Consider the following 23,250-nt stretch of genomic DNA (forward strand, 5'->3'; position numbering starts at 1 on the left):
CTTTTGAAATTACTTGCCAAACAGTGAACGTTTTCGACTTGACTTTTTAATTTTTGGGACACCCTCTATATGGTTGAAGAGCATTTCTAAAAGGGAATTGAAAAATGAAAAAATTTAATATGGTGCCCATAAGAAAGATAAAAGTTGACTTCGGCCTCATTCAACGTAGTGGGGCTAGATTAATTTTTATTTTTTACTATTAGTTATTTTTTATCCCCAGCCTAAACATTTTTGTTATTATTTATAATAAATAGCTATAAAGGATTTTATAAAACGATTTTCTATTTTTTATTTTTTTTTATTTGGGTTTCTTTTTTATTCTCATTTGACATTTGAAATCATACTATGAGGTACTTAAGTACTGTCATTAAAGACATATTAGAAATAAGCAATTAAGGATCGTTACAGACTACTTTTGCTTCACTTCTAAATAATAATAAGGTTGTCTATCTACATCTTATAAATCTTGTTTTCAATTAATGAAATAATTCAATAGAACTATGTTTTTACCGTCCAACTCATCTTTAGGAAATCCTCTACTTGGGTTTCTTTAATACATAATCGCGGATTGTGTATTAAAGAAAAAAACCATCACTCCTGGTATTTTCAAACACACTATTTATAATTGCTGCAAAAGAAATATTCCCTAAAGGTTCCGAATATTGTCACACATATAGGACATATCACCAACGATATGTTCTCAGAACAATCTTAGGTATAAGAAACATGACACTTAAGTAAATTAGTATTACCATCCGCTGCTTATAAACCTACAAACTTAATTACAAAACCATAAAACAGTAATTGATCAGTTATATAAAGTACTTACATTATCTGCGGTGATGAATAAATAATACCTATTATAATAGGCCGATTGCGCAAATCAGTATCGAGACATACATACCTGGAAAAAAGAAAGTTTTATTGGTAAAACAATTTACTTTCGGGTATTACAACAAAATATTAATTGAACTTATAAAAGTTTGTGTGGTTAAGAGAAATTAAATATACATAGTAGACATATATGTAAGAATATAATTAAAAATAAAGATGTGTTCCATGATAAAAATGCAGTTTTACAATGCATATCCGTCGCTATTCCAAGTAAAAGAAGTAGATGACAGATTACTTATAGGCACTTACAGGTGATGGTTACTTATTTATAGGTGGGGAACTTTTTCTCCATCTTTAACGGTTTCATTATAACCATGTACATAATTTTAAACTGACACCCAGTATAATAAAAGTGGGTGGAAATAAAAATCTAGTCCGGTTTTGGTTAATTTGGTAATGACATTTTAGAAAGATAATTATATAGGGTGTTTTGAAAACTTCCCACCCTTTATCTCAAAAGGGGCCAGGTTTTTATAAAATCGCTAGGACACGTTAATTTTATTATCTTCCAACTCCCTACACCCCAGAAATATTGGTTGAAAGAACTTTTATTTTCTATATTTTGGCATCTTATTTTTAAAATTTGAGTACTGCGTTGTCAAGTTAAGATTATTTAAACATTGTAAATTACTTATTATTAAACATTATTCCTGTGAGTGTGTAAGTGTTTTAATTACGGGAAAGCTTTGTATTGGCACATATTTTTTTAGGTTGGTAAATTGTTTTAATAAATCAATACATCATTTTATAGTTTAGGTGAAGTTACTTGGATAAGTATAAAAACTATAAACGTTTAGCACGCGGCGTTTTCTTTATAAGGCATTGGTGTGTATATAATTTTTGTTAGTAAAAATGTTTTTTTACAACCAACAAAAACATTTATTAGGTCATGGTTAGTTAAATTGACACATATTTTTTACACAGTTTTTTTTAATTATAACAAAAATTATCAATAAAAAATAAAATTAAATTAAGTAAAAATGCAAATAAATTCGAAAAAATAGTGCGTGGTTTGTTATAATACGGGTATAAAATTATGTCGCCACCGTGCTGCAATACAATGTTGTTATATTTGCCTCCGCTGGTATTTAATTTTGATAAGCCCAAAAATTCCCGCTGACCAATGTTCTTTCATTGTTCAGCGGAATTTTTTAGCCTTATCGAAATCAAATATATAATTTGAGTGAAGTTAACTACATGTTCATAATTTTGCACCCAGAATTTTTTACGTCCAAAAATGCTTACCTATTCAACATCACTCTCCATCTCTTCAGAACTGGATTCGTTATTGGCATTAACTATAATTGGATTAATTCGCGGTAAGATGCAGTATTCGTCTTCTAAACTATTAACGTGGGCTACACAGGTCCTCCATAAAATGAATTTGTCGATTTCTTCAATGATCGTTCGTATATTGTCTAGCACGGACGCGCTTAATTGCAGTGTTTGATTAGTTTTATGCAACTATTTCTTAATTCCTCCCCAGACCATCTCAATAGGATTGAAAATACAATATTATGGAGGCAATCGTAAAATGGAGTGGCCATGCGATTCGAAAAAACTGTCTAGGAAATATTAATTTTTGAACTTTTGCTCCTTTATTTGCAATTTTTGTGGCCTTTAAAGGGCATGTTTTTGCTTTCCATAAATTTAACTATATCAGCCTCTTTACTACTAGCGTTGGGGACTTTGATGTCCGGCTTTATGCGGGAATGGTATGAAGCATTATCCACTACTATGACAGAATTAGACTTAAGGTTCGGTTAAAGCTGTTATATCGCCCATTTTTTAAAAAGGTTGACTGCCATGTCTTCGTGTTAATCTGATGAAGATTGTTTTATCATTTTGGCCGATAGCAATAAAGCATTTAATATAAAACCATTCTTACTTTCGGCACACAAAATTATAAATCTTTGGCCTCTAGAACAAGGAGCATTTAAACGAAATTTCATGCTGTGATCCACCCACCCGTAATTGACAACATCGTGAGTGTCACATATACATACACTATAGGTCTGTTACTGCTTCTATATTGCGTTATTTTCTGTAAATATTCGTGCCTCAATGATACAAGGCGAGCAGATTCCATGACAACCATCCTTTTATCTAATTTTTTGTGTTAAAAACCACAATCTAGTAGAATTTGTTGTAAGGTATAAAGTGATTTGTATGTATATTCTGGATAGTTTTGTAACTTATCATGAATTATTGCCATTTTTGGAACTTTATTTTACTCATAAAAATCATATATACAACGAATATATTCTTTTGTGCTGATATCAATTTTCTTAAGCTTTTCACCAAAACGTTTGCGTTTTGGTGAGTGATCTATTACATCATCGTCTTTAACCACTCTAACATTAGTTTGCGACTAAGTTTGGTCAACTCGCAAATTCTCGTACAAATTTTATTTTCAGGCGAATTGCACTCATTAACACTTTCACTTTTTAAACATAGAGAACATATTAAAGAGACAATGAGAAACATTAGAGTACATATTAAAGATAATCCTCTGAGTTTGAACGTGCAAGTCTTTATGCGCAAACTCAGGTTTTACTAGGTTTAGAAGAAAAAAATATTTATAGAAAGATTTGGTATCATTTAGTCCTAGTAAGAGAGAGAGTTGAGAATTGGATGATGTTAACTTGGTATTGTTAAATCTCTATTTTATGATCATAAATTTGCAGAGGAAAGTGTTATTGAATAAACGTTTTTTTCCGTATAAATACAACTTTGTTTATTTGTATTGTAGCGTTTTATTTTTCTATTGCTTATGTTCACTAACGCTCCATTGACATTTCATTAATTTCAATAATTACATTAATAATTTCAGTCAACTTCTTTTATTCATATTTCTTTAAATTCACACTGTCAATGACACATTACTACTGTAGCGCATCACTCTCCTGGTTTAATTATCCATGCTTTCTGTTGACGGTCTGTCACTTCTCTGATTGATCATAATAAATATTTTCTCTGATTGGCTGATATTGACAGTTCAGGCGACAGGTAGGATCGTTATTGATTTAGTCGGTACTGCGTCCATTTTTCGAGGACTTGTTCCCGTGTTGCAGGTAGGAGCGCACGTAAAAGGCCAGTTTTTTATTACCGAAGTTTGTGAAGCACGAAGTGGCCAATATGATTTATAATTTATGGTCCTTAATCTTGTTCCTTTAGGCAACCGTTTATTTCATAATTTTGGTGCATGATGCCCAAGATTTTAATGGATAGATAATGAAACTTAGCAAGGGTTTTACTTTTCCGTTTTCCTCTTTATTCTTCTTTAATTGTTGATGGCTGCAGGCTTTTGATTTCCCCAGGAAATTGCTGAAAGTTGTGGAACTGGAGCCAGACTTAGAGCTAGTATTAGAGATTCCCAGTCCGGATAGCTGAGCTACAAATGGCATACATTCACAGCCTCGGTTTTGAAGGCTAGCAGTTCATTTCTTGGAGGAATATACAGGCCAGTTTATTCCATTTATTTAAATATTACTAACCATAGATTTGTCTCACTTATTTAAATTTTTATTAATATACCTTTTATTTCAATTTAACGTTACAAATATTTAATCAATGTCATAAGTTAATACGTCAATTTCTTATCTATTATATTAGTTATTTTTTGTTCAGTATTTTTCAGTACCCTTTTTGGTAGTTAAGTAGATTTAACACGGTTAAGGCTGATATGCCTTAGGTAAAAAGGTTCATGAACTTTTCCCTGCGTAATACAAATATATACTAAAAACTTTAATAATTGCATTTAATTTTTTAAGTGCTGAAATCTACCTAGTAGCGAAATCATAATTTAAATGTTACTTTTGTCAAACTGATTTTAATCATTATTTGTATTTTAATTCATAGCAAATTATTAACATTTATCAGATTAGAACATGAGGTGTGTACATATCTTTGATGTAAATATAATTTGGTTGTATTGTTGAAATTGTTTTGCTTCTTTAAATCTACCTTATCCAGGGTCATTTAATTGTTAATTGAAACCTATATACCAAGCCTTTTTCTTAGTTTTCTTTCTTTTAAAAAAAAAACTGAGTGGCGCTCTCTTATTTAATAGTTATAATCAAGTTTAGATTCTTTAATAGCCAGTCATAAGTGAACCTTCGAACAATCCCAAACCTCCAATAATTCTGAGCTACCGCCTGCAAACTCTTCGAGTTCTATCTTAAAAAAAAATTTTAGGATTAAAAAAAAACAGATTTAAAATATATTTAGGTCGAAAATGACACGTGTTAACAAATTGATAATGTCTTAAAATTTGATAGGTAAAACGGTCATAAACTAATATAACAATATAATATTCACAACTATTCGATTCATTATCACTAGTATCAAAAGTTCACCAAAATGACATTTTTATTGTTCACATCTTCAGACGGAAGTAAATAAAATAAAACAACAGTATATAACAAAGAGAATAACAAAAAGAACTACAGTATAATATAAACGCAAAACCGATTTCAGGGTGATCCAAGTCTGCACTATGCTAGTTATAGGTTACAGACACTGACAAAATTCAAAATTGTTATAATTGTTTCCATATACAGACATATATATTATGACACGCATCTTAAGTAATGGTTGATTCTTCACAACATTATTTCTATGTACAGGGGTGTTCCAATAGCGCCCCAATAAGAAATATAAATTTAAATATTTTTTATATAAATTTTTTAATGGCACATGTTTAGGCTCAAAAATACGAAACTTTGCTCTAAGTTTAACCATTTTCGTATCTCTTATATTTACCGTACAGTGTCCGCCTAAAGTTCCACATAAATTCGATAAAAATTAGAGACATGATTTTTTGAGAAAATACTCGGACCCGTCGATTTTTATTTTAAGTTGCGCCTTAATTCACATAAATTTTTGTATACAGGGTGGAACAAAAAAAAGATATGCCGTCATCGGTCATTTTTTTAAAATGGAATGCTATATTTTTGATTGCATTTATGAAATATAGGCGAAATTCTAAGCAAGTTTCGTATAACACACCTTATCTCAAAACTCAACTGTTTTAGAAATATTCACATTTAATCAACAAGAAACCAAGTAAGTGCGTGTATTTACAAATTAAGATAAAATGGAGGATAAAATGTTATAAACTGTGAAAACTCTTATTAATGTATCAAGTCTTCAAACTGATCCCCATTTACTTCTTGGCTTGGAAAGCAAGACGCTTTACAAACTCATGTAAAACACTATCAATTATTTCATGTGATATACGTCTAATTTCATATCTAATTCTATTTTTCAAATCTTCTACGTTGTTTGGCTTCTCAATATATCTACGGAGGTACTTTATTTACGAGGACTTTATTACTTACAGTTACAGGACTTTATTACTTACTTTATTTACTATGGAGGTACGTATATTTTCTATGGAAGTACTTTTCAGGTACCTCCATAGAAAACAGTCGCAGGAATTTAGGTCTGGTGACCTGGCCGGCCACTCTATTGGCCCTCTTCGTCCTATCCATCTTCCTGGGAACACTGTATCCAAGTAATTACGGACATCTTGAAAGAAATATGGCGGTGCGCCGTCTTGCTGAAACCGCAAATTATCTGTCGGGACAGCAGGGTCTTGTTCGTGTGGGTATAGGGCAGCTAAAGCAGGGATAAGATCTTCTTGAAGAAAATTCAAATAGCGTTGTCCTGTTAAGTTTTTTTCGAAAAAGTATGGCCCTATTACTTTATTTTCCACGATACCAGCCCCAACATTAATAGATTTACGGTACTGTGTATGAGCCTCAGTTGCCTATTGTGGATTTGACACTGACCAGTCCCGACAATTCTGCCGATTTACGACACCGTCTAAACAAAAAGTTGCTTCATCCGAAAACAAAACTCGTAACACAAATTGACGGTTATTATTGCAAATGTTCATCATTTGCTCGCAAAATTGGTTTCTTCGATCAGGATCGATTTAATTCGTGTATTAGTCTAATTTTATAAGGGTGGTATTCATTTGCTTTTAAGACGCTATTGTTCCGGCTATATTATTGGCTATATTTATACAGGGTGTTACTTAAAGGTATGTCATAATTTAAAAGGGACATTCCTGGACCGATTTTAAGTCGAAAAGCTAATATAAACATGGGTCCTAAAATGCTTAGTTTTTAAGATACAGGGTGTTAAAGTTTTATTTTTTTTTTCGTTTTTAATAAATTTTTCAAATACGGTTTAAAATATTGAACTGAATTTTGGCACAGATGAATTTTTAATACAATTTTACAAAAAAAATACTACGCCATTGACTTACGAAAAAAATTATGATTTTATCTTAATTATCAATCAATTATAAACAAAAAATTCCTCCATGACTTTTGCCGCAAATCTTACCGTTTGGGTGTAATCGTTTATTAAAAAAAAACGTCTTTTATGCATAAAATGCATCTTTAAAAATTATGGAAATAAATCAAGTTAGCTTTGCTCGTTGCCAGAAATTGTTTTTTGTTGTTTTAAACATTATGACACTTGCGTTAGTGATTATTCTTGACAGTTTGTTTTTAGTACCCTTTGGATCTTAAAACGTGAATTGTACTAGTTAAAAAATGGTAGATTATTTTAATTTGGAAATGACGCAAATGCATTTCCTTTATGGACTTGCCAATGGTAATGCTATGGAGGCGCGGCGTTTGTATCAAGAAAGGTATCCTAATCGCGCTGTCCCAGATAGAAGAATATTTATAAACATTCATCGTCGTCTGGCTGAATCTGGGTGTTTTAAGGCTAATTCTGCCGAGGGAAGGCCCCGTACAGTTAGGACACCGGCAGTTGAAGAGGCTGTCCTCCATGCAGTCGAAGAGGATCCGACCACAAGTACACGAAAAATTGGTATGGTATTGATCATCTGCTACAAGACGGTATGGGAAATTTTAAGGGATTCTTTGTTATATCCTTTTCACGTACAAAGGGTTCAGGCATTGCTTCTTAGAGATTATGAACCGCGTACGCACTTTTATAGATGGTATCTCCAAAAAGTAACACAAAATCCTCAATTTGGTGCGAACATCTTGTTTACGGACGAAGCTAATTTCTCCAGAAATGCAATAATCAATTTCCATAACAATCATTACTGGGCTCAAGAAAACCCTCATGCGATTACAGAGACACAGTTTCAGGAACAATTTTCAATGAACGTTTGGATCGGTATCGTATCCAATCATTTAATTGGACCATCTTTTTTACCAGAACGTCTTAACGGACAGAATTATTGTAATTTTCTCCAAAATGATTTGCCTTTGCTTCTCGAAGATGTTCCTCTTCAGTTACGGCAACAACTTTGGTTTATGCATGATGGTGCTCCAGCCCACTTTAGCATATTGGCTCGTGAGCATTTTGGCTCGTGACCACAGTTTTTGCCACCTAGATCACTTGACTTAAATAGCCTAGATTTTTTTTTGTGGGGACACCTAAAAACATTGGTTTATCAGACACCAATTGTGACATTAAAAGAACTAAGAAATAGAATTATTGACGGATGTGAAACTATACGAAACACGCCTGGAATTTTCGAAAGAGTTCGTGATTCTATGAGAAGAAGAGCAGAAGCCTGCAGAGAGGCAAGAGGTGGTGATTTCCAACATTTCTGTAAATTATGTATGTATGTATTGTATTTAATTGTTGTTGCTTTTTGTTCACCAGTTTGTAAAAAATAGCTTGAAAATAAATATTTAAAAAATGTACCTAATAAAAACTGAAAATAAAATCAAACTTAACACAATCAAAAAGAATCATTAATGTCAGTGTCGACGAGCAAAGCTAACTTGATGTATTTCCATAATTTTTAAAGATGCATTTTATGCATAAAAGACGTTTTTTTAATTAACGATTACACCCAAATGGTAAAATTTACAGCAAAAGTCATGGAGGAATATAATTTTTGTTTATAAATAATTGATAATTAAGATAAAATCATAATTTTTTTCGTAAGTCAATGGCGTAGTATTTTTTTTGTAAATTTGTATTAAAAATTCATCATAGCTTCGCCACTGGTTGCTAAAAAAAAGTAGGTGAACATCTAAAAAATGTGTTTTTATGCCATAATATCCTGCGCCAAAATTCAGTTCAATATTTTAAACCTTATTTGAAAAATTTATTAAAAACGAAAAAAAAATAAAACTTTAGCACCCTGTATCTTAAAAACTAAGTATTTTAGGACCCATGTTTATATGAACTTTTTGACTTCGAATCGGTCCAGGAATGTCCCTTTTAAATTATGACATACCTTTAAGTAACACCCTGTATATTGTTCCGGCTTTTTGCATGCGCACTCGAACCCCGTACCCTAGCATCATCAAAATTTCAATTCGTTGGGTTTCCATTAAATTAGCCATAATTTATTCTGATAAAAACTATTAATTTTCGAAATGATAGTGACATTCGAAAATGGAGATTCTTTACAAGTACAACCATGGAAATAGAAGCAATTGGCAGTGTTTATAACATTATTTTATCCTCGATTTTACCTTAATTTGTAAATAGACGTACTTATTTGTTTTTTAAATCTAAATATTTCGGAAACAGTTGAGTTTTGAGATAAGGTGTGTTATACGAAGCTTGGAATTTCGATTATATTTCATAAATGCAATAAAAAATATAGCATTCCATTTTAAAAAATGACCGATGACGTCATATCTTTTTTTTGTTCCACCCTGTATACAAAAATTCATGTGAAATAATGCGCAACTTAAAATAAAAATCGACTGGTCCGAGTGTTTTCTCAAAAAATCATGTCTCTAATTTTCATCGAATTTATGCGGAACTTTAGGCGGTCACTGTATAATTCAGTTATAAGACACCGTTAGTAAAGCTGTATTTGAATAATTTATAAAAAAATGTACATATAAGAAGTAACTAGAATTGTTTATTAATTATAACAGTTTTTTAACTTATACTGCAAATACAGCAAACTGTTATTTCATAAGTAATCTAAATTTGAAACATCCAAATTCTCCTTACAGATTACACTACTAGCGATGGAGACGGGAGCCTTCTTAGCAAAGAAGGTATGAGAAGTGACAGAAACTTGTTAGTGCCGAGACAAAACGAAACATCTAAGCAAATCCTTATTAAAAGCCCGATCCCAGTACGGACGCCACACGAAAGGAAATTCAATGACACATTTGGTTTAACAGAACCCGACAATAGCGGGAAAGAGATGCAGATTTTGGGAGCAGTTAATTTGACAGATAACGTTTCAGAGTGGAATGTTTCAACGGTAAGTTGTATTTCTAGTCTGTTTTATTTGCCTTCGATTGGTATACATTTTGTGAACGTTGGATACGTTTTGCCTAGCTTTGAATATGAATAAGAAAACACATTTATTTTTTATAATTGCTTACATTTTTTCGTGGATCGTAAGGGTGAACAATACAGGGTGTCCATTTAATATTGTGGTGCTCGAGTGCTGCTAAATCTTGAAACGAAAAAAACGCTTAATAGGGGGAATATTAATTAAGTTAGAGAGGCTACTTATTAAAAATAGTTTTATTGATACAGGGTGTCCCAAAAATCGTTGTACTTAATTTAATAATTTTTTTAAATGGAAACACCTATATTTCTTTTCTGAAATGGAAGTTTCATTTGACTTTCCTTTTTTTTATTTATTTATTTACTTAAATACAAGGCTCTCCTACAGATAGACTAAGCAATCCAATAACAGGAAAGCACAAAATATCTTATGAATTTCAATACAAGTAAGCGCTTTGATAAACATTACAATTTCACCATACCTAACAAATATACCAAGTAATATAAACCTAACTATCTTATTTAATAATATCTCTTATAAACAATAAGGAAGTATATATACATATGAATAATTACAATAAGAAAAATAGGACAATATTTATCGTTCCTTGCGAAATTAGGTAGAATTTGTTAAGTATTGCTTAAATAAAGCCATACTGGAGACAAATATGTCATTATTTAAATTATTTTCTTGAAAATAATTAAAACACACGGACGCATCTGAACAATGGAGAGTTAGACAAATAGTTTGAAGAATTAATAATTTTATATTTATAAAATTATTTATATTAATAATTTTATAAATCAAAATTGTTTCTCCGACTCTCCAAGGGCTTCATACCGTAAAACTTAAATAAAGTTATCATATATCATAAAACTTTAACTTTTAATGAGTTTGAGTAGGGTCCCGTGCACACCTCACACCGTGCACAAATTCTCCAACTTTACGAAAAGTGTGGGATGATTATATATGCCTTATCAAAAGCTTGGAAAAGTCAGTGTACACGGCACAAGTTTCCAGACCCCTATCCATACTTTCGTTTATACTCTGAATAAATAGTATTAAGTTGGTTATTACCGACCTTTTTTGGAAAAAGCCATGTTGGTTAACATCATTAAAATTAGTTTTAGGCCTTTTCTAAGATAAAGAGTAAATAGACTGCCTAAAATAACGGGGGTATTCCAAATTTCGTTAAATTTGAAGCAAAACTGTAGACACAGTTTTAAAAAATCGATTTTTTTTACACTTCTTGCGATAGCTGTAGCTTGAAGGGGGTGCATTTTAGGACCTATGTTTATAGGAAAAAAAAGTCATTTTGACCTCAGGAATACCCCTTGAAATATATGTAGCAAATTTTGAAGCACCCTGTATATGAAACCTATTCACCTTAAAATGAATGCTATTACATAAAGGTAACTGTGCAGCATCTTTATTCTACTACTACATATATTTTTTTTCTCTTTTTTTTTGCTATTTCCATCTTTTCCCTTTTTTTAATTAATTTTTATTTTAGATCTTTTTTTATAATTTTTTTTTTAATTATTTGTAATTTTTTTAAATTTATTTATTTTTTTTAATTAATATGTTTTCTTTTACAATAAATTTATATAACTCTCTGTATAGAGCTATATTTTCTGACAATATTATGGTACTCACATTAAACGGATTTATTACCTGTTCTACTATATTAGAACATAGAATATTAATTTGATTGCTACGAAGAGAATATAGACTTCGTCGTATAAACATAATCATCCTCCTTATTTTTTTGATGTGCACTGGGTCAAGTCCATGTTTGTTTCTTAGTCGAGAATTATTCGTATAAAATTTTTATTAGTTTCTTGGTGAAAACAGGATTTCTTAAAGATTTTGGGAAATAGGTTTTTAAGATAATTAGCTTTAATAGATACTTTAAAGTAATCATATCAGTTTTTAAGTATTTGGTATTTTGCAGTAGCAAAAATATTAGTAAATGGTAAATAGATTCGCCGCAAAGACATTCGAATATATAGCTTCTTTTTCATATTCATCCGCCATTTCATTTACTTTAATACCAACATGGGCTTTAATACAGACTAAAGTTACATTTTTTGTTAGCAGTATCCAAACGTGTATGCGTTTGTGTTCAAAATGTTTTTAATAATATATTTGTTTTACAGTTTATTAAGGCTTCAAGTGCACTTTTGCTGCCTGTAAATATTATAAATCTATTATTCTTCTCATAATTGAAGCAATATAGTAAAGCTTTCCAGATAGCCCAAAGCTTAGCAGTATAAATAGAAGCGTCGTCATGAAATCTCATTTGTTTGACAATACTTATATTTTGATCAAAATGGCTACATGCCATCTTGCGATTTAAAACAGTGCCATCTGTGAAAATATGCTCACAATTTGCATAGTTCGTATTTAAATTTTTTCCAAATTTAGTTTTAAGTACTATTGGATTTCTACTTTTATCATTATTTATTTTGATTTTGAGAATATATTTAAAGTAAAATTATTAATATCAAATTGAGGATTTATTTACGAAAAAAAAACTATTAGTTTTAATTCAGGAATAGCTAGTTACGAACAATGGAGTTTTCTTAAAACGCCAGTAAGAATTTGTATAGTTTAAAATGGTAAGATTATCTACCCTACTAATTAAGCTACTATTTTTTTAAGTTAACCTTAAAGCTTATCACTTAGATACAATCGGCAGTTTCGGCCTCTAATACTACGTATTATTTAAAAATTCGACACAATATCTTATGCATTTATTTGTTACTATTTCGATTTTATTTAAATGCGTCTCTGCTGCGGATCCGTAGAATTGACAACCGTAGTTCCATATTGATCTGACATAGGCTCTATAAAACATAAGAGCAACATATTACATTAAGAGGTTTTTGGGTTTTTTAACTAAATACTGAATCTGATCTTTCCAAAGAAGCTTCTTATCTAATAGAACGTCCAAATACTTTATTGTATTTCTACAAGGAATAATTAAACGTTCGTTTATTTTGATAAGATTGGGTAGCGTAGTTCTTTTCCTGATAAAAGTACATATTACTCATTTTTCGGCAGACATGGTTAATCCATTTGGACTAAACCATGATAGAATATTCTGTATTCTGTTTAATATATTATGCAATCTGTGACTTACTAAAAGTCATATCTGGCATATAGGTTAATACAAGAACAAAATAGGTGTAAAGGTACTCTTTTTCATTGATAAATTATAAAATTATTCTTTTTTCTTACAGGTTAAGACTTCAATGATTAAGAACTCTTACGAATCTACAAATTTCCTACATCCAGGAATGTTGATAGTAGCAGCAGGACTTTTAGGGGGTACCATCATTATATTTGTATTACTGATGCGCCTCAACAAAAAACGATTTCTGAATACACACGATCCAGAAGTTATTCCTGTGACAAGCATTGCTAGTGTAAGTGATCTTTGGTAATACAAGATATCTTGAAGAGCCCGAGACTTCATTGACATTAAATATGTAAATATTAGTATAGTAATTTTTATCTTCAGTGAAATCAATATCATGGATATTTTGATATAAGCTAACAAAAAACAAGAGATTTAGTTTAGTTATTTAGATAATAGAATGGGTTATTATTATTTTCATAATTATTTAGAAAACATTTTTCTAAAACATAATTGTAAATCTTTATTTACTTCTATGCTATATTTATAATTATTTGAAGAAAATTATATGAATATACAAAAAGTCATATGAAAAGTCATCCCTGCTAATATAAAATATTGGTATGTAGAATAATTGTTATAAATTTAAAATGAAAAGGCCAGACGTTAACAAATGTACACTGAGTCCCATTTTGGTTGTTATCCCAGAGTATCTCGGTAATTTTTAAAAACCAGTACCCCTTTTTTGAGACAGGCAGAATAGCAAGCTTTCGGAGCCATAGAGTAGTAGCACTGGAAAGATATAACAGTGCCATTATACGTATGCGGAGCTGTAGGTTTAGGTTTCTACTGTTGAAAAAGTTCTTTATGGAGATGAAAGTCCTTCCGGCCTCTTCTATCTTTGATCTGATTTCCATTTTGGGGTCACTGCTCTTTTTAACGAGAGCTCCAAGATATTTAACAAACGGCACTTGTTCCACAGCCTGATGGTTGTTGATTTGAAGGATCGTCCGTGTTGGTTTCTGGGAGAACACAACCTTGGTTTATGTGTAAACCATATTGTATGCTTTGTTCAACGATGAGATCCATTATTTTCTGTAGATATGGAAGTCTGTCAGCCACCACGACCATATCGTTAGCGAATAGTATATTATTAATAAGGGTGCCGTTGATTTTAATGCTCTTTTTTCCATTCTCTAGTGCTTCTCCGAACACTGCCTTCATATATATACACCGCTCTCCAAAATAAACGCATTTGTACATATCTTGTTAAAACTAGACCATTGACGGTTGATCTTTGATGAATTGTAAACAAACGCATACCTCTTATGAGAAAAAAAAAGGGAATGAAGATAAAAGGGGTCTATGTTGATAGTCTGTCTAGTATGTTGATTCTCCATTTAGTATTTCATGCCATTTACGTTAGTAGTTTCGACCTGATTTTAACTTTACATATTAAGTTCTTGCAAAATTAATACGCCGCAACGAGAAAAACACAATTTTTAAAAAGCTGACTCTGTTAGATGTTTTACTCTTCACAAAGAAGGATATACCCTAATTCATCTTGCTGAAAGATTTAAGGTCAACCAGTCAATCATCTCCGGAGTTTTGAGTCGGTTTGCACAAGCTGGTAGCAGCATTAGAAGACCAGGAAGAGTTAGAGTCTCCGTGGAAGAGTTACAACCTTTGCTGAAGACCGATTTCTATGAATTCGTACCTTAAGGCAACAATTTGTGACTAGCACTTCGTTACAAAATGAGTTCCTGGAGTAGAAACGTATCATCCATTTTTCTCTAAGAGACCAAACGAAAACAAAATAAAAGTAAGAACAGAAAGTCACGGTCTCATCAAATCCATATAATTTTTTTTAAGCTACTCGTGTTTCGCTCCTATCTGAGCATCATCAGGCCTAAAAAATATATTAAGATATTTTTCACAAAAAGAACTCTTATAAATTATGATAAAACTCATTACCTAGACCTACACAGATCACATTACAACTAACAACAAAAGAAAAGTTAGGTAAATTTAACAATTTAATAATAAGATTGTTTACTTTTATTCACACTTATTAGTATAGTTCGGATTGTTCCACTTGTTTGATTATGTTACTTGGTGGTCTATGGGTTAGACGCGCGCCTGTGAATCTAAAGGTTGCTGGATCGTTCCCCTGATGACTGGTGACATTTTACATTTTTACTTTTTTATATTTTTTTGAAGCATACATTTTTATCTATGGTGGGAATTGTTAACTTAACCAATTATAGGTGATAAGAGCGAAACACGTGTAGCTTTTAAAAAATTATATGGATTTGACTACAATTCGCTCGTGAACACGTTGGTTGAGAAAATGAAAATTGGACATAGGTTATACAGGGTGAAGCAAAAGTCACAAAGGGGTTTAAAAAAATATTTTTTTTCACCAATATTTTTTTTTCTTTTTTTTTCAGAACTTCATAAAGTAAACCTGGGAGATTAATTATGGAAAAGTATAGCGTTAACCAACGGGCCAAAATCATAGAATTTTATTTTGAAAATCATCGATCCATAATTCAAGTTCAATGAGTGTATCGTCGTTATTTCAATGTACGAAATCCACCCTCCGAAGCCATAATTCGACGGTTCGTGGGACGTTTTCAGGCACGTGGTTCAGTAAGGAATCTTCCACGAAGCGGAAGACCTCGATCTACAGTAAATATGGCAAATATTTAACGCGTTCAGGATAATGTTGATGAGAATTCCGAAACATTAACTAGAAGTCGGTATGGTGAGCTGCAGTTATGGCGGGGGATTTAACGCAGAATCTTAACAAATGATTTACATCTGTTCCCATATAAGATACAGCTAGTGCAAGAGTTAACGCCAGGAGACTCTAAACAAACATTAGTTTATGCAGTTCGCTTGCAAGAACTGGCTAGAGAGCATAACGGATTTATTCGTTTAATGCTAATGAGCGACGAAGCCCGTTTTTACCTGAATGGTTGTTTACACGCAAAACTGCAAAATATAGGGCATTGAAAATCCAAGAATGTTTCATCAGCGACAACTACATCCACTTTAGTGCACAGTATGGTGTCTAGTTACGTCTCAAAGAATAATTGGACCATTTTTCTTTGAAGACGGCGATAGCAATGGATTATCCGTAAATGGCGAGCGATCTCGGGATATGTTTCAAAATTTTCTATAATATATACGATCAGCTATTGGGACAACACCAAAAATGGGGTTCCAACAAGATGATTCTACTACGCACACTGCATGAGACATGCAAATTTTAAGAGAGACTTTTGGCGAACGAATAATCTTCAGAAATTCAGAATCTGATTGGCCTGCAGGTTCACCGTATTTAACGGCCCCCGATTATTTTCTTTAGGGATATCTCATAGAATATTTGAGCCGAAATATGGGGGTTGGAACCAAATATTCTGACTTGCGTTATGGAAACTATTCTGGTAATAGCTCAACTTTGCGAGATGGAAAATCACCTGCGGGATGTAATATTTTATGTTTAGTGTTAATAAATTTCCAAACATTATATTTAACTACTGTGTAAAGAAAAAATTATATATTTTTTTAAAATGTATTATTAATTTTTTTAATCTCCTCGCGACTTTTGACTCACCCAGTATTTAGCGATAAATTCAGATACTGTCTTTTTTCTGACGAAGACGTAGTACAGTGTACCAAAGGCCAGGAGAACGATATGCGCAGTTCAATATAGTGGGAACTGTTAGTACTTAGTTATGGTAGCGGGTCAGTAATGGTGTGGGGCGAGAATAATATGAAGGGACGCACAGAATTAGTACTTGTAGATAAAGGATGGCTTACTGCACAGAGGTTTATTAAAGACATTTTGTTGGAGATAATTTCCTGCTTATGCTCGATAATGTGCGACTACACGTGGTAAGGGTGGTAGGGGAGTACCTTGAAAAAATAAAAATCGCTACCACGAATTGGCCACCCAGAACTTGAATGACCTTTATTTAAGATTGGTAGAAATTTGGGGTCAGAGAGACCAACATCAAATAAGAACCCTGATTATCATTATGAGGGATCGTTGTCAAGCCGTTAAAATTGCCAGAGGAGGAAATATCCGTTTTTGACTTTTTGAATTAAAACTTCATTACGCACCCTTGAGTTAGGCTGGCGAATGCGTTACAAAAAGTATGATCGGGCAAGGCGAACGGTAGTTGAGAAGGAGATATGAGTTAGTGGTGATAGAAAGAGAGTTACGGTTCGTATGTTACTATAGAAGCAAAAGAGAGATTAATTTTTGTTGTTTAATGTATTAATTATTCTACATTTAAAGTAAATAAAATTATAAATTTATTTTAAGATTCATATTTCGTGAATTTTCGGGTGAATATTAAGAAATTATGGCAGGAAGTGAAATTGGATTCTGAATATTAAAGTGGTGCTCCAGGACCATTACTTAAGAAGAAATCAAGTACGAAAATTGTGCATAAATTTACATATGAATTCAGCTAAAAAAGTTTTCCTTCAGTCGTGTGGTCTGAAGCACACTAATTTTTTTTAGATGTCATAATAATACATTTTGTAATAAAATTATTTGATTTATTTTTTGGTATAAAATTTTGAGAACACATTGTGAATTTTTATATTTATTATTTATAAATTAAACTACAAAGACAAAAAATGAGCTGGAAAGACAAAAAAAAATGCAAATTATAAAATTATGCATTAATTTTGGTGAGCACCCCTGTCTAACACGTCCTGTTTTGATTTTTGTTTTTTTGGAAGTTATTTCCTCTATCCTAGTCTCTGCAGTTTGATGCAAATACAACTGCGTGATGATCTTCAGATCTCCCGCATCGCTGTGTGAGATTTTTGAAAGAAAAGAGAGCCTCGCACGTGCTCACACCATTCTTAAATTCAAATTGCGTCTCTCAAGCCTTTGTCTTTTACATCTCACGTATATGCGAGTATCGACGGTGCGGAGAAATATCTTAAGGACGTGCGACATCAGGCATATCATTTGGTAGTCGTTGCATCGTTCGTCTGTTAGTATTTTCCCAAATATTATCCAAAGTATTTTCATATATTGAGTTGAACAACGATGTGAGAAATTTTAGGGCTCTATCATTTGCACCAACGGGGGTCTGAACATCATTTTCCTGAAATTTTACAGCACATGTTTCTTCTCTTTCTACTTCTTCTGTCGTGATAACAGGGCTGGCCACGTGGATATTATCATAGTCTCTAGATGGTTGGTGGCGTCGTATGTCATTGAAGAGGGCCTCAATATACTCCTCCCATCTTTTATGCTTTTCCTCAAAGCCCGTTAAGATCTTGTTGTTAGTGTGTTTCAAACTACTGTAAATCTCCTTATGTTGTGTGTTTGTGAATTCTTTGATTTTTTTGTGGAGATTAAACGAGTTGTGCTATTTTTTCACTGCCTCCATTTTACTTCAGTTATCAGCTTCAGCTAGCCATCCATCCTTTTCTGTTTTGCATTCTGATCACATCGCCCTGTTCAGTTATTTGTACCGGTTATTGTCTGTGATATTGTATTTCCTTCTCGCGTTTATCAGTTGGAGAACTTCGTCTGACATCCACTTTTACTTTTTAGAGTTAAGTCCTGGACTTCCAAAATTGCCTATTTTACACAGTTCACCTAGGCTCTACGTCATCTTCGTCGACTCTCGGTTGCTTTGGCTTGTATTTTGGGATCAAGAAATATTTTGACATCGAAGGAATCTAAAGGAATTTTAGCTTTTTTCTATTCTTATTTTTTCTATAATTTTTCGTTTTTACTCTGTACCTCAGCGGTAAAATAAGTTAGCTTAACTCTATTTGCAGCATTATTAGCTTCACAAAAAACCGCAAAGTTTTTATATTAAAAATAACCGGGATAATCTGGAATTACAACCAAAATGGGACACACTTAACACGCTTAAATTAAGCAGAAACCACGCGACTCCTTACCCAGAGTCGGACTCTAAATTTATTACTTTTTTAAAATTTCCATTAAAATAAATGCCATTTAAACATGCACGAGTTAAAGAAATCTTTGATACTCTTATGTAATACGTATGTAATACGAAGCATTCACCAAAGTGTACTATAAAAAAATATTTGTTGAAAATCAAGGTCGCGCGCCTATTTGTAACTCTCTAATTTTTGAAAAAATACTCGGACACGTCAATTTCGATTTCTAGGGGAATGTCTTTTTATTTATATCCATACAATAAGAGGGTGATAAAAAAATGAGATATTGCATTATACGTTATATTTTTAAGTGGAAACCCTTATTATTGTTCAATGCAATTTTTTAATCGTTGTGAAGCTATTTTAGTTCACAATACAATTCTAAAGAAAATATTACATTTTAATATAGTAAATATAGTTTCTATTTTACCAAGGCTTTACTGTAAAATTAAAAACACTCTCCGAGTATTAAAAATGCAACTTATACCTTACACGAACATTAAAGTTAAAACTAATTTGCTATTAAGAGGTAGGTCAATGAGTGTTGACAGTGTCAATAAGTGTCCATTTACCTCAATGCAATAATAAAGATTTTGTTCCTATAATGATTTTGTGTTAAAGATTTTGTTTGATTCTTAAATAGAATTAGGCTTCGTACTAAAAATTTACCTTTTAAATGCCCTAAAGAAAATAATGTGAAGTACTTAATTCCGAAGACTCATTGGGGCATCATCTGCAGAATTACTGATTCAGCAAATGGAGGTCCAAAAACCATCGTACTGATGCCACATTTATAGTACATTGCGCAACCACCACTTTCCATTAATTCGGTGATTTGTGTCTCCATTATGTTTTCTAACATGTCCAGTTACGTCTCGCCCGTCACATTTTCAAAAATAAAGGAAGATCCTACAATTTGTTTTTCAGAAAATGTAGATCCACATATCTATTTTTTCAGGTTACTGCAAGTATACCTCTTGACACAAATGTGTATTTGAGTACACGCCAATATCGACAATTATGACTATTTACAGCACTGTGTATATAGAACGTATCATCTGAGAAATAAACATTAAATAACAGATTTACATTATTGATTAAACGTTGGGACATTAGTTCACAAAAGTCCAAAGCTCCTATCAAAATTGTCTTCATAAAGCTCGCGGACAAGTCTAATCTTTCAAATTTCTTTGTTTTATTCTTAAATTTGTAAATTTTAAAAAAGTAGCCAGTTCACGAGTGCTTTGGCTGTTGTCAAAAAGGGTGTCAAGTGTGTTCCAAAACTGCTATTTCTGCCGCTTCATGATCGATTTTCTCGATGGAGAAAACAGCGATTATTAGAAACAGATCCTTTAAATTTTCTTAACAACTTAGCCATTCACTTATTAATATTAATTTTGTCCGGATGTAAAATTGTGAATAATGCATTAATAAACAGGTAGAGGTAACAAGCAGTAGCTCTTGCAATGTGCCCATTTTAGTAATTGCGTTTTGTTAATTCTACCTTTTCTTAAACTGAATAAATCATTATTCAATGTTTAACACAACTAGGTAGGTAACTCAATAATTTTAAATCAGTTTTTCTATCACTTGCGATGAGACTGGCTTACGAGTATTCTTGCTGGTATCCATTATTACTATTTTTTGCCGTGAAATTCATTATCAATATTAAGTTAAGTTACTGGAATTTTATTAACCGAAATAGCTTAACAACGAATGGAGAAAGGTATAAGTTTTATTGTACAAAAGTTAGTAAAATTTTAATGCAGATTCTAAAAAAGGGCGCTCCCACTTAATCCTAATTTTAGATCTCTATGTATTAGGCTACAGATGAAATGACGTCCTCGTAAAAATCAAAATTGTTCGAGGATTTTTTCCTAAATATATCAGGAGAAAAAATATAAAACAAAATAGTATTACTCTCTGTATGAAGGCATCATCAGATCTAAAAGTAAGGTAAAAAATTACAAACGTAAGCTAATCAGATACGAGTTTATATACCTCTAGAACCTACCTCTTAATAAAAATATACTACTTAGAACTCAAGTTGTTAAAAATAATGCAAAAACCAACGTATCTTAAAAACAAATACACAATAAAATAAGGCGAAGTTGCAACCATGAATTGCAAAAATAAAATTAAGTTTCAAACTTAGAAAATTGAAAGGCTAGAATTAGTAAACTTTATTCGAGTTCAACATGTGCACAGGGGCAAGGAGGGTGTTTTGTTTACAAAGATATTTATCGATTCTCTATTGTCAAGTTTAACATATAATGTTATTCTAAGCGCAAAAATAACATCTTTAAAGCAAAAAAAAATTAATTTAGGAATTAAAAAAACATTCTTATTCCTAAAACCGCTTCTAAAAAATGTGAATTGGCAACACCGCAGGCAAAAGCTGATGTCATCTTGACAAAAGGCTTTGTGTTTACATTCGGCATTTGTGAAGTTCTGTGATTTTTCTTTAGTTTTTGGTTAAAAAAAGTTCAATCATTTCAGTGTTTTTGTAAACTGCTATGATAGTAAAATGTTGTGCCGTTTGTGCCGCACGATGCTTTTTATTCGAAAGGTACCTTTGATCTAATAAAGTACACATTAAAAAAACGCATGAAGAGTTCATTAACGGTAAAATTGCTTATAATTTAAAGCATAATCTATTATTATTAAATATTTATCACGTAAATATTTTTTGACGACGTCACTGGTAAAGATTAATTTAATGTTGTTGCCTTTTTCTCTAATACAGGGACGTTGATTACGTCTTTATAGAGTATCTTATCATATTTTATGAAAAAAAATGCTTCATATTTTATTAAGGAGGAATAGTATTATTTTGCGCCTTTTAAAATAAGTGACAAATTTTTATGATATTATAAAGCGCTTTTTTTGCCATTTCTACATAAGCATTTGGCGTCATTGCATCGGAGACGTTGCAAGCAAACAAACAGCTCATAGTTCCACGGCAATGCTAATTCAATTTTTTTATAAAAGGTAAAAATACGAAATGTACAGCATCACAAATGTGTTTTATAAAAGTGTATGACCAGCATCTTTGGGATAATGGATGAATTTTTCGAGTTTAATGCTAATTCAAGCATTTTAATGTTCTAAGGTTTAAAAAATAAATAAAACAAGAGTGTGTCGATATGGAGAGTCGAACTCAACATCCTTAGATCCAATATCGCATCGTTAGGCTACACAGACCATGTGGTAGAACATCAACTAAGGTGATAAATTCTGGTTGTCGAAAATTAAATGTGCCTCAAAGTTAAAACCTCATTGACACAAGACACTCTAATAAATCAAGCTTAATACCCTTGGGGCAGTCATCAAACAATTTAACATCATCCAGTGTATTGGTGACAGGACAGCAAATGATTTGCAAAATCAGAATTTGTATCCACTATATCAGAGTTTTAGATTTATTATAAAAAGTCATGTGTTCTGAAACTCATGGAATTCTGGAACTGACGGAGCTTGACTATTCTATGTAAATAGAGTTGTCTTCAAATCTTCACAACTTATTCAGTAATCGATAAAAGAACGAAACAAATGCAGCAAACATGTGTTTCTAGGAAAAATTAAATTACATTATCTGTTGTCGAGGGTTTTCGGTAAATTGTCATTTTCAAGATTCATTTATCTTGTATTGTTTTCTAATTAATAAAAGATCTAATACTGAGAGAATGTTATCATTTTCTTTCTCTAATGTAAAAATAATATTCGGGTATATAGATTTAACAAAATTCATGAAATCTTTCAACTTTTCTTCTTCTCCATCCAAAATTATACATATATCATCAACGTATCTTTTATAAAAAGAAGTATTGGACAAAAGAACTTATCAGTGTTTCACTCCCTAGATTGGAAGACCACTCATAAATACATCACTCAAGAATTGCGACAAAGAGCAGTCTAATACAGGACGAACCACGTGTAATCAACTTAATACACTCCTTTGCCTGTGACTTTGTCTTTGTGTTTTTATTTTATT

The 23,250-nt window shown here is 31.9% G+C and overlaps 2 protein-coding genes across 2 annotated transcripts in view; one reads left to right on the forward strand and one right to left on the reverse strand.

The window, feature by feature from the left end:
* LOC126745139 (podocan-like) overlaps positions 1–13,739 on the forward strand; it is a 47,253-nt gene extending 33,514 nt beyond the window's left edge. Inside the window, exons 2-3 of the mRNA XM_050452864.1 lie at positions 9,876–10,132; positions 13,411–13,739. Of these exons, the coding sequence (XP_050308821.1) occupies positions 9,876–10,132; positions 13,411–13,614 (461 nt within the window). The 3' untranslated portion in view covers positions 13,615–13,739. The remainder of the gene's footprint in view (positions 1–9,875; positions 10,133–13,410) is intronic.
* The window catches only part of LOC126745138 (protein timeless homolog), an 817,207-nt gene that overhangs the window by 230,089 nt on the left and 563,868 nt on the right, over positions 1–23,250 (reverse strand). The gene's annotated exons all lie outside the window — the stretch shown is intronic.

This window comes from Anthonomus grandis, chromosome 15 (assembly GCF_022605725.1).
Source record: "Anthonomus grandis grandis chromosome 15, icAntGran1.3, whole genome shotgun sequence".
Lineage (NCBI taxonomy): Eukaryota > Metazoa > Arthropoda > Insecta > Coleoptera > Curculionidae > Anthonomus > Anthonomus grandis.